We start from the raw sequence: 13,054 nt of genomic DNA, 5'->3' as shown, positions 1-13,054 counted from the left end.
TGAAAGGTAATTTAATGGATAGTTTTCATAGCTACGTTACAAGAAAGAAGTTTCAGTTTGAAGAAAGCTACAAGGAAAAAATGGCATTTGTTGCGCTATTTTTAAGTTTTGTATTTTTGACTTATCTATTTATTATTTCTTTTTATTAGAAAAAGAAAAAAAAGGTCTAGGTCCAGGTTTAAAAATGTTTACAAAATAAAAAGCAACTTTGTTTAAGAAAAAAAATGTATAATTTATTTTTGTTTAATACACAACTTAAAAATTAAAATGGCTAACAATTAAACACCTCCACATAAATATACATATATCAGTTCTTTACCATAATATAATATATTAATATTATTAATAGCACAAAAAAAAATATAAAAAAATTAACAACTTGTAACATTTTTATTTTTTAATTCTCTTGAACTTGAAGTAAAGAATTAATTGTTTCTTCTTTATTACCTCTATTCGCTTCAAATATCGATTTAATGGCTTCTTTATCAACATTTGGAAACATTTCTTGAATCTGAAAATTTATAAAACAAGTGAAAACAAACAATTGACTGAGTTAATTGTTGAAATACCATGCATAGACAGTGTTGATTACTCATACATCACATTACACATACATACATGTCACACATACGTAACTGATATCCCCATCTAACATACTATACAATTTACGCCTAATTTTCGCCTTCCCGGGTAAACAGTGATGTTTACGAAAAAATGTTTCAAACAAAAGTTGTTTATTTTTTTATAAGAAAGATTTTTTACATTTAAACTTTTTCTCTATCTCTAACGGTTTACGAGATGGGTCTTACGGAACCATAGGTCAAGATCCAATTGACCTATGTTGCTCATTTACGAACTTGACCTTACTTTTTACGTCCTCAGTACGCTGTAAAAATTTCAACTTGATATCTTTTTTCGTTTTTGAGTTATCGTGTTGGCAGACAAACGGATAGACGGACAGACAACCGAAAATGGACTAATTAGGTGATTTTATGAACACCTATACCAAAATTTTGTCCATAGCATCAATATTTTTAAGCGTTACAAACTTGGGACAAAACTTAGTATACCTTGCATATTACATATATGCATGGTATAAATATTAATTAACAAAGTTTTACAATGGTAAATATTATTGCTGTCATTTTTCACCTTTGTTTCGATTATTTTAAGCCATATTTAATAAAAATAAAAAGGGTAGAGAGAGAGGGAAAGTACTTCGAAACGGAGTACAACAAAAAAGTTTAACAGTAATGGTGGTTAAAATAATAGTTTGCTTGATATGTGGATGAAAATACCCAAAATTATGTCTGCATCATCGTAGAAAATTTCTTAAGGTTATGCAGTTAAGGCCTGCGTGCTGACGATTTTAAACAACATTACCTGTTTTAATTCCTGTTCACTAAGAATCGGTGCTTGTGGAGGAGCTGCAGTAGCAGCCACACCTTGTGGAACAGCTACAGCTTGTGGATTTGCAGCAACTGCTGTTCCTGGTGGAATAACACCCATTACGGGTGTTGGAGTTGTATAAACTGTAACAGGAGGTGTAGCTCTCACAGGAGCACCATAAGCAGGTACCATAACCAATGGTGAAACAGCATACATTGGATACGGATTTGCTGGTGCAGCAGCAGTTGTATAACTAAGAACCAATTGTACCATTCCTTCAGCTCCATCACCTTGTTTTCCACTTAACGGATACCAATCTTCATGAGTTTCACCTTGCATTACATTTTGCGGTATTTGAATTTGAGTCCAAGCAATTAATTCGTCCATGGTGAACGAACATTCGTCATAAATTTCTAAATATATACTATTTACACCCTGCGGTAAAAGACTAAGAAGAATCAATATTAGATAATATTTTAGATATAAAATTTTCTGGGAATTACCATTGCATCACTTTATTCCATCGTGGACTTTTCCCACCATTTGTGTCAGTATGCGTTTCATAAACACAGTGACCAACTCGAATTCGTACATACGGATCCATTCTGGTCATACCATAATTTTTTACCAATTTTGCTTGACCTACAGTGATACTCAAACGACCTACGGCATTTTGAACATATGGAGATTCTACCAATTGAAGTGCAACGGCTGCTTGATGATCGGCTGCTTCTTGTTGCTGTTGAACAGTCGCTGAAACCCGTAAGAAATCTGGTGGCAACGATCCTAATAACACCTACAACAAACATAACATGTAAAGAACCAGGTTTTAAATAAAAAGAATGTACCTAATAATTACTCTGCTACGTCGTTCAGCATTTTTGCCAGCTACTGAAACCATTTTAGTAAAAGTTGACACAGCTTTATCCAGCTTGAGACCGTAATAACTTATTATATCAATTTTCGTTACGTCTTTTGTTTGTGTTCTCGATAACAGCAAGTATGATTTGTCAATAAATTTGACAGATTATAAACGTCGTAATTACCATAAAGAATATTCTCGTAACGACGTAACACCTTAAAAAATTATGTAACTTGTTCTTGTATAAACAAAGGATTTAAAATATAAATATTTGTAAAGATAATTTTGGAGGAAGATATTCGAAAAAATATTTAAAATTATCGATTCATATTTATTACAAATTCTTCTAACTTATTTCAAAATCCCAAAAATATTCATAAAATTTAGTTCAATTATTTACCCCTAGGCGTCAAACCACTTTTTAAATACTCTCGTCACGGATGTTGTGCTTTACTTAGAACGCTAAAGAAAATCAATGGTTTTTCTAATGGAATACAGATTTGTATCTTTCACTGAATTCCATGCTTTTTCTGGCCCTCTTAAGTGTTTTATGATTTTGTTTTTTTATCAGAACAATGTCGAGTTTTAAGATTAAAAGACATTTGAATTACCCAAGGCGGTTAAACAAAAGATAATATATATATAAGCATTCTATGTTTAGTTTTTAACATCTATGTATCTTATCTAATATATTTTTAAAAATTCTAGCAAATTATGAGGTTTTATTTAAAAAAAATCTTATTATTATTAATTAATACTGTAGGTAATTGTTAATTTCCATCAATAAAAACAGTTTTTTGATTAGGATAAAGTTTTGTGTAAACGCTAAAGTTTTTTAAATATTTGTACGAAACATGTAAAAATACCATAAATAAGAATGCAAAGACTGAATGTTTATTCTGTTGATAACATGGTTAATAACAAGGAAGGCATCCCTATTGCCGGTGGTAAAAATTTAATCTAAAATATTATACATGTTATTAATAAAAAATATGTTATGATATCACAAAAGAATATTATTATGAAACGAATTTAATTTAGCCTAGATAGATTAACGAAAAAACACACAGGTAATATTTTAAAAATATGGTGTAATCACTGTTTCGTTAAATATTATTGGAGCATGCTGCTTTTTTTCACCAATGTCACTTGATACGTTTACCGTTTTAAAATACAAAGAATGACATTCAATTAAAAATTATGTGTAATTATTAAAATATAAACACACGATTTTACTTTGAAAATAACTTTAATTGAAATAAATTATTACAGAAATCACTTAACCTGTAAAAAAATGGCTATCGGAAATGTATCTGCCTTAGCTGCAGAATTAGCTCGTGCAGTGGAAATTACAATGAGTTTAGAAGCATCACAAGCAGCAAGACGTGAAGCTTATGATGCATGTGATAGATTTAAAGAGACATCACCGTTATGTGCTGAAGTTGGTTTATATTTGGTTGCCAATGTGAATCATTCGCCTGTTGCACGACATTTTGGGTTGCAGTTAATGGAACATACTGTGAAATATCGATGGAATCAAATCTCACAAACGGAGAAAATATTTATTAAGGTTTGGCAATTTCTGTGTTTTATCGAATTGAACGCGAGGGCTCAGTTGGCACCGGCAACTTCACGAATAAATTACGTGTATAATTATTCGTTAATATAAATTAGGAAAGCGTTACTGAATTAGGTAGGCATTAAATTGGTCTAGTTGAAAATAATACCACGTCATACGAGACACTAAATGTTTGCGAGCGAAGTAGGCAGGTTGTATTAGAAAATACTGGTCTCTTATTAGCCCTGATCCAAAATTTTCTTATAAATATTGTCACGTGGCTTATAGATCAATAAGCCACGAGTTCGTTCATATTTAATTGTTTTGAAAACTTCACGTCTATTCTTTCATTACTAGTAAGTAAGGGTGCTTGTAGGGATATTTTCAATTAACGAAGGTGACGTTTACTTTGGAATTTAATTTAATATGTCTGAACAGTTGTGACTCTGTACATATGTTTATTTTGTCTCGACTTTTTTTTTTTTTTTTTTTTTTATATTCGTTACCTCAGAACTTTTGACTGGGTGAACCGATTTTGATGATTCTTTATCTATTTGAAAGCTCGTGCTCCCCGTGTGGTCCTATTTTAATTTGGTCTAGTTCTGACAATGGTATCCATGTGAAAACCATATAAGTCTTAAATTTGTATAAGTATGTACGCGACAAATGGACGAATAACTCAGTAACACGCCAACCGATTTCGAGGATTCTTTTTTAGTGATAAATTAGTTAGTGTACTTCACTAATAATCATAAAATAAAAAAACTTAACAAAAAAAAAACCGACTTAAAAAAAAAAAAAAAATTAAAATACAAATTAATATGCACTAAAAAGTAAAATATAATGTAGTTACAATTATTGTTATTTTTAAAGTCGGTGTCAGCCAAGTTAATGTAGCAAACTGTTCTGTCACAGTTGTTTCCTTGGCTGATACCGACTCCAAAAATAATAATTGTAACTACATAATATTTTCGTTATTTTTTACTTTTTAGTGCATATTAATTTGTATTTACACAACCTGCCACCTAATCTAAATCAATTTCTCTCCGACAACAACACAATACTCACCAAACTCAATCATTACCTTAAATATACAAAATTAATTAATAAACTATAACATTTATGTAATTTATTATACACTGGCTGTACATATGACCTAAGCTGTTTAACGTACAGCCGTTAAACTACGCTAATAAAAAAAAAATTGTATTTAAATTGTTTTTTTTTTAAACCGGTTTTTTTTTGGTTAAAAGTTTTTTTATTCGTTATAAGGTAGGTTGTTATCCAAATCACTTAAACAGAAAGGAGACAGAAAACAAAAATTTTAAAAAGAGGTTCTCATTTTAACTAATCTACTATATAATAATAATTTTAAATTTAGGAAAATGCCATGAAATTAGTTGCATGCGGAAATGTTGGCGATGAACCCCATATGAAAGATGCCCTCAGTCGAGTTGTTGTAGAAATGGTAAAACGTGAATGGCCTCAACAGTGGCCTAGTCTATTGGACGAATTAAGTATCGCATGCAATCGTGGAACTGCACAGACTGAATTAGTATTACTGGTGTTTTTAAGACTAGTTGAAGATGTGGCTTTACTACAGGTTCGTATTCCCCTAATTACTAGAAATCCACAAAAGAAAAAAAATCAATATTTGTTATTTATTACATTTCTAGACCTTAGAATCGAATCAAAGGCGAAAGGATATTTATCAAGCGCTTACAACGCATATGTCAGAAATATTCGCCTTTTTTCTACGTTTAATCGAATTACATGTAAGTCAATTTAGAGTTAATACGGATGGTGGAAACGTGGCTTTAGCGCAATCCCATGGTCGAGTTGTACAGGTAAAAATTTTGCTCAAAATAATTTTCTTGAGCAGATTTAAATATAATTATTATTTTCTAGGTTGTCCTCGTTACCTTAACCGGCTTCGTAGAATGGGTTTCGATTTCACATATAATGTCAAATGGGGGCCGACTACTAGAAATATTATGCATTTTATTAAATGACAATGCATTTAAAAATTCAGCAGCTGAATGTTTGGTACAAATTGTAAATCGTAAGGGAAAACCTGAAGAACGGAAACCATTATTGATATTATTCAATGATGATGCAGCACGATGTATATTGGCAGCCGTACAGACCGAACGATTAAATTTTGATGAACAACATTATTTATTCTTGAAGAAATTAGTTCAAGTAAGTAATTATTTTAAGATTCAGATTTCTTTTCGATATATCTGAAGATTAAAAATGAAAAATTAGCCTTTTATCACCTTCCAAAATATCCAAAAAATCTAAAATAATAGTTACAGGATAAGTTCTTGATACAAAATTTTTATCGAAATCTGAAAATATACTCGCCCCAAATTTTTATCGAAATCTGAAAATATACTCGCCCCATCATTAAATAAATCGGATATTCGTAATTTTTGGGTCAAAATTACATAAGATTCTGAATTTCATTAAAATATGAGCCCTTAAAAAAATTGAAATATATTGTTTTCATTTTGATCAAACTCAGTACATAAGGGAATTTTGATCCAAAAAATTCAAAAGTATGATTCATTTAATGATTGGATGCATAGTTTCTGAGATATATCCTAAAATCCCATGCGAAGAGCGATTTTTCAAATCGATTTCAGGCAATTTCTTTGAAAACATTTGTTTAATATTGAAATTAATTAAATTTTCGTGGCTGTTTGTTCCCAATTTCTTTACAAAATTCAAAAACTGATTAAATTATACCAGCAAACTATATTTGATTACAGGTTTTAAATGGTCTAGCATCACAATTATGCTATTTATGGGGACGAGATTATGGAATACAAAGTCGACCAGCAAATTTTCAATTATTTTTAGACACTATTCTATGTTTTTCACGACATCCAAGTTTAACTTTAGTACATTTAGCAAATCCAATATGGGCAGCTTTAATGAAACAAGACTTAATAGCACGTGACACGGTATTTTTATCCTACATACCCTTATGGTTAGAATATACAGCTCCAAAGGTAATAAAAATTCCTTATCCAACCGGACGAAATACTGGACACAGTATTTATGACACAGCCACATATATACGATACGATTATGATAGTGAAGAGGAATATATCAGCTTTTTTAATCGGTGTAAAGCTGATATTGCAGAAACATTTCGTCAAGCTACAATTATCGCCCCATTAGTGACATTCAGTTACGTGGAACAATGGCTAATAAAATGTTTACAACAGCCGGCACAATTTACATCGGGTTTGGGTATCCACGATCCAATATGTTTAGAATGGGAAGCATGTTCACAGATTTTGGATTCAGTTCTTGGAAAAATATTACAAGCTACAGAACGCCCATCAATTGCTTCAGGGCTAAAACTGTTGGAAATGTGTTTAAATTATGAGCCTTCAGACCCACTTCTCTTATCAACTCTACTGACTTGCATATCAGCGTTATTCGTATTCTTAAGTATGTCCACTGGGCAAATGACGTCAACTGGTACATGCATGGCAATATCCGGGGCGAATTTATTACCTCGTGTGCTGGATAAAATATTTTCTACTTTACTGTTTTCTCCTGATGGACAATCGAAAGATTCACGATCACGTGCTGTGAAGAATGTTCGACGGCATGCTGCATCGTTAATGGTTAAAATTGGACAAAAATATCCACTGTTATTGTTACAAATGTTTGATCAAATTCGTACGACTATTAATAATTTAAATCGACAAGAAGGTCCGGCTCAATTGAGTATGTTAGAAAAAGTTACTTTACAAGTAAGTTTATATTTTTCAACATTAAGGTTGTTATGAAAGTGGCAGGATCGATCTCATTGTCCCTCTCACTCTGTTCTATGATTAAAATATATATTTTTGTCTTTTTTTTTTTTTAAACATTATTTTTTTTATTATTAGATTTTATTCTAGTTAATTCTATTCTAGGAAAGTCTAGACAACATATTAAGAACAAGAATGACTTTATATTTTGACTAGACTTTTCTTATTAAAAGATTGATGTCAATTTTTGGAACGCCATATATGGTCCTCTCAGCTTGAAGAACGGTGATTGACAATCTGACATTTCTAAAATGACTTTTTTCTTCTATTTTTAGGAAGCGTTACTACTTATATCAAATCACTTTTGCGATTACGAACGCCAAACATTATTCGTCGGTGAAGTGATCGCTGAAGCACATGCACAATGGTTGACAATAGCAAATGCTGGAGCATTTCAAAATGCACGACAATTTATGCATTTCGTGGGCTTAGATCAACCACCAGTACAACCTGGTGTCAATGATAGTGTTGGACAAAATCGTAGCCAATTAGTATATTGTATAAATATGGTACTGGGTGTAGTAAATCGATGTGCTTGGCCAGATGACCCTGAACGTGCTCAACGTGGTGGATTTGTAGTTGGACTTACTGAATCGGGTAATCCTGTGTGTAGGAATCCAGCAACACCTCATGTAGTCCCATTATTACCACACATACTATCATTGATGCGTGTTTTTAATGAATTATGGAATCGGGAGGCACAACTACAACTCTCAGCAGGATATCAAGGTGCACTTGGTATGCTTGATGTGGAACGTACAAATTTATTGGGCCTAATTGGATACGTACCACCAACACCAGACAGTTTTGATCATCCAAGCAAACCACATAATCCTTTAGAAAGAATGCAAAACTTTTTAACTGGTATCCATGATTCGTGTTATCATATTTTAGGATCGGCAAGTTTATCATTGGGACGAGATTTATATCAATTACCTGGTTTAGGACCTGCTATTGTTGAGAGTGTTTTAGCTAGTTTAGAAGTAAGTCTGAAGACAGTTTAAAGTTCCTACTATCATCTTGTTTGTCGTCAATTCTCTGCAATACTTTATGATATTTTAATTTTTGTATAATTTTGTAGGAAGTACCCGATTATCGGCTACGAGCATTAATTCGAGTATTTTTAAAATCATTTATTTACTCATGTCCGCCAGCATTCTATGAGAGTGTTGTTTTACCGATTGCCGAACATATTTTCCCGTTTAGTAAGTATCTCATAAGTTATTTCCCCTCTATTTTGTTTTTATTTTAATTTCTTTTTAAAATAGTGACTGGTCGTTTAATGACAAAATGGCCAAAATTATCACCAGATTGTGCAAGTCCAAATGATAACGAAGAAACAAATGATACTCAAGAAGTATTAGAAGATATTCTAATTAGAGCGTTAACACGAGAATATATTGATGTATTTCGTGTTGCATTAATTGGTGGTAGTTTACCAGCAAATAATATGATGGAAATGGAAGATTCATCCATGGATACACCATTAACATCACGTAATACTGTTATGACTGAAGTGATCTCCGATTTAGGGAATATACTTTTACGAAATGAAAAGACTTGTGTACATATAGTTTTAACAATTTTGGGGTAAGTAAAACATTTTTGTTGATATTTATCTCCTACTATCTTAGCCTGAAGCAATTAAATCTTGGGCTGAAGAAAACGTTTACTAAAAGATTTAAGGTAATTTTTTTTTTAATTTCAGTGCTATATCTTGCAACGACAGTATCGCATCTTATAAGGCAACACAATTAGTAACACCAGTAATACGATTTATAGTAGACAGTAATTCATTAACAGATGAAATGGCCGCCCAAGTAATGGGTCATATGTTACGTGCACTAGCATTACATGGACAACATCAGACGAATCAAGGTTGTTTACTATCATTTGGTGCACAATTATATGAATTATTACGTCCAAAATATCCAAGTGTTGTGCATATAATGCAACAAATACCGAACGTTAATACAACAGATTTACAGAAACTAGATGAAAAAATTGCTGCTGGCAGTACTAAAGGGAATAAAGTGGATAAAACTAAAAAAGAATTATTTAGAAAATTAACAAATTCAGTAAGTAGTAATTTTTTTTAATTTTTACTTTAAATGACTCGCGATAGAAATTGACATGCCAGGGAATTGTGAAGCCGACGAGCATCCTAGAAATGGCACAAGGCGGTCGGACACAAACTTCAATAGACGTCCGGTGTAGTGCTGCAAGTGTATCACGACTATTGCTGGACCTGTCACAATGAGGAGGAGGAGGAAATGATGTCTCACCTTCTCTGTCACTGTCAAGCTCTTGTCATGAGGAAATGGACTCACTTCAGCCAGCCTTTCTTTGATGATCTCTTCGATCTTAAGTCCGTTGACGTAAAAGCACTCCTGCTGTTCTTAAACAGCTTGAAATGGAGTAGTGATCGGGGATGGGCCAACTCTTTTTCGGTATCACAACGAACCCTTTTCTCTACATGTGTCCCAACCTAGAACAATCACGCTAACCTAACTTAACTTTATATACCTTTTTGTTACAGTTAATTGGACGAAGTATTGGACAATTATTTAAAAGAGAAGTGAAAATTGAAAATTTACCACAATTGGTATTAGCAAGTCGACCTAAAACTGCACCCGTTGACGCTCCCTTACTAAATTCATTTTTCTAACATACATAAAACAAATTTAATTGTTTAACAAAACAAAAAGCCTATAATTTATTTTGTTCCTTATTTATTTAATTTCTCTTTTCTATACATTTTTTATTTTTAGTTTCAATCTAAAAAACTAAATTGCAATTTAATACATCTAAATAGTGTTTTTTTTTCTCTTTTTGGTTGTTAACATTTAAACAATAATTGTTTTACAGGTATCATAATTTATGTCTCAATGAATCCTAATATTTAAGTCTGAGTATGTTGTATTTTTCACACTTTCAAATATACCAAGGGACAGACCTGCCCAATTTTCATATTCCTTTCAAAAAATTAAGAAAAAAATCTCATAGAGAGAAGTTTATATTTGAGAATCCTTTCACAAAAGTAAGTAAAAAGTTTACATGATCGTATGATCTGAGATATTTTTATAAGTTTACGAACAAACAAAACTTTATTGTATGTTTCGAACATGAATAGTCCCTAGTGTATGTTTATGTCAATTTTTTCTCCATTCTATGAAAGAAATCTTAAATTATAAAGTATGATTTATTTATTGTTTTCATTTTATGTTTCAAAACTGATGGTACATGAACTGTTTTCTTATTTTTGTGTTAGAAATCTCATATAAACTTTACCTTATTGAGAAGATATACTAATACTAGAAGTGCAGCAGAACACGATAAAAATTTGGAAGTTCTGACTCTTGTTATAAAAAAAAGCAATAATCTTCATTACTTTTATACTTGCGTTAATTTTTTTTCAAAACAATCTTAAATTTTTCCAATGATTCCATGTTATATTTTAATTTGCTGCGTATATCTATGCAGTGACATATTTAGCAGATTTAATATCGCATGTTTGCAGGACGACAGTTAACAGAAAGAATATTGTATCTACCAAACAAATTCATGAAGAATTTTGGTAGGAATCCTAATTCCTTTCTGTATACTGTTTCTCCCATATTGTAAATAGTTGCTAATTATCCATGAGTCTGTTACTAATTTACGCGGTCAATTATTGATTACTCTCACTGGTTGAAAATGAGTGTACTCTTTTGGCCTGCTTTTGATCGAAGATGAAATAACTTGATTGATTTTCTGACAACCTGTAACATGTGACAAACATGGCTGCTCTCTGTTGATACATTGGCTGCATTCTGAATGCAGTCGTTTTTATTATTTGCCCAATAAAAATGTTATACATACCCTTTCATTTGTCTCAAACTGGCAATAGTGCTGTGCCTCAATCATAAACTTCAAAAAAAGGTTTATGGCTAATGTTTGTCATTAAATTAAGGAAAATCTTGGAATATTATTTTTAAGACAATCATGTTATGTACTATTTTTTGTTTTAATATTCTAAAATATTTGGTTATTCGTTTGAGGACTGATCTAAAGTTTTTTTACGACAGTTAAGGCTAATTATCTTTAAAAAAGATTATTAAATTTCCAATATCTTAACTAATTCTTCGATCATCGTTTAGGGAGACTGTTTTTAATATTGTATAGACGAATCTTTAATTTCAATTGAAAGCTCTGTATCAAGCGTGAATGGTTTACGTGTATTCAACAGTCGTGTGTTTCAGAGGCGGATTTAGTCTTAGTTCCGTAATAGTAATCCCGACAGCTCCAAAGTTTGTATCGAATTCCAAAGTTAATCAAATATTTTAGAATAAAATAAATTGTTGTGTTTTTTTAGTTTTTAAGAAATTTTGAAAAGAATTGTATATTAATTTTTTTAAGTTTTTGATTTAAAATTTACAAAAAAATGCACCGTTTAATTTGTTTAATTGTAAATAAACACTACTTTTTTAAGTATTAAATTATATTTTGAAAAAAATTTGCCACCATCAATGAATTTTCATGATTTTTAGCTTTTTATATGCCCTTAATTTTAATTGGAATGCATGATGATTAACAAATAATCTTAAATGTAACGGAAGGCTATTTGAAAAAATTTTCGTTTAATCAATCAATATATTTATTGTATCTACCGATAAATATTATCACCTTCAGCTTAATAAAAAAAATGAAGGTAGGCATAAAAATCATTTATATTCGATATAAGTTGATTGAATTAACGAAAATTGAAACCGCCTTTCGTTACTTCATGCTAGCTATAGTATGAAATAAATAAATTTGTAAATAAACTTACTAAACAGTGGATCCAGTGATCGAAAATTTTTGAAAATCGATAATTGTATGTTTTAGCTAGAAACAACGAAAGAGATTATTTAAATATGAAACTTTCGTTGATTTTAGAATTACTCCCCTTGTGTAAATCGTGGAAAATTTTAAGAAACTTCGTCTTAAAATTATAAAAATTGAGCAGCCTTATTGTATCTGATAGAATGTAATATCTCAAAAATTAGAAATTTCCACAGCTCGAAAATTCTGGATTCCCTGTTAATAATGATAATTGTACATATTTTTCGATTATCGATAATTAAATATCGTTTTATCAAAATCTATCGTAAATTTTGCTCCTATTATCATTCAATAATTACTTGTACGTTTTCTATTGCTGCATTTAGATCCAAAAAAAATGTGACTATGTCTGTTTTAGGATAACATGTAGACAACAAATTGACATATCTTGTGAAAGATAATCGAAATGACAAAAACCAAAAATGTAGCATTCATTTTCTCATTTATTTCAACATTTATCAATATAAATAGTCACACCTATCATTTCTATGTAAAAAAGGCAAACGATATCAACAAATACAATATGTACCTCCATAGATTTGCACAAGT

General features: G+C 31.0%; 2 protein-coding genes across 3 annotated transcripts; one reads left to right on the top strand and one right to left on the bottom strand.

The window, feature by feature from the left end:
- Positions 1-260: 260 nt before the first annotated feature.
- On the bottom strand, positions 261-2,462 carry LOC123298304 (toll-interacting protein-like). Its single transcript, XM_044880271.1, has 4 exons — positions 2,249-2,462; positions 1,893-2,185; positions 1,384-1,837; positions 261-511 (listed from the first exon to the last, which is right to left on the bottom strand). Exons 1-4 carry the CDS (start codon positions 2,288-2,290, stop codon positions 398-400), a joined length of 903 nt encoding a protein of 300 aa, XP_044736206.1. The 5' UTR covers positions 2,291-2,462; the 3' UTR covers positions 261-397.
- A 713-nt stretch (positions 2,463-3,175) lies between these two features.
- On the top strand, positions 3,176-10,342 carry LOC123298303 (exportin-5). Of its 2 annotated transcripts, none has more exons than XM_044880269.1 (11): positions 3,176-3,321; positions 3,524-3,821; positions 5,191-5,412; positions 5,486-5,656; positions 5,718-6,011; positions 6,584-7,582; positions 7,918-8,625; positions 8,724-8,847; positions 8,911-9,232; positions 9,351-9,720; positions 10,182-10,342. In XM_044880269.1, the coding sequence occupies exons 2-11, from the start codon at positions 3,546-3,548 to the stop codon at positions 10,308-10,310; spliced, it is 3,615 nt and encodes a 1,204-aa protein (XP_044736204.1). In that variant the 5' UTR covers positions 3,176-3,321; positions 3,524-3,545; the 3' UTR covers positions 10,311-10,342. The 2 variants fall into 2 exon arrangements, with proteins under 2 accessions (XP_044736204.1, XP_044736205.1); XM_044880270.1 differs by lacking the exon at positions 3,176-3,321 and adding an exon at positions 3,435-3,455.
- Positions 10,343-13,054: the final 2,712 nt, after the last annotated feature.

The sequence above is a fragment of the Chrysoperla carnea genome, chromosome 4 (assembly GCF_905475395.1).
Source record: "Chrysoperla carnea chromosome 4, inChrCarn1.1, whole genome shotgun sequence".
NCBI classification, from domain to species: Eukaryota; Metazoa; Arthropoda; class Insecta; order Neuroptera; family Chrysopidae; genus Chrysoperla; species Chrysoperla carnea.
This window is presented reverse-complemented; position numbering and strand designations above follow the sequence as displayed.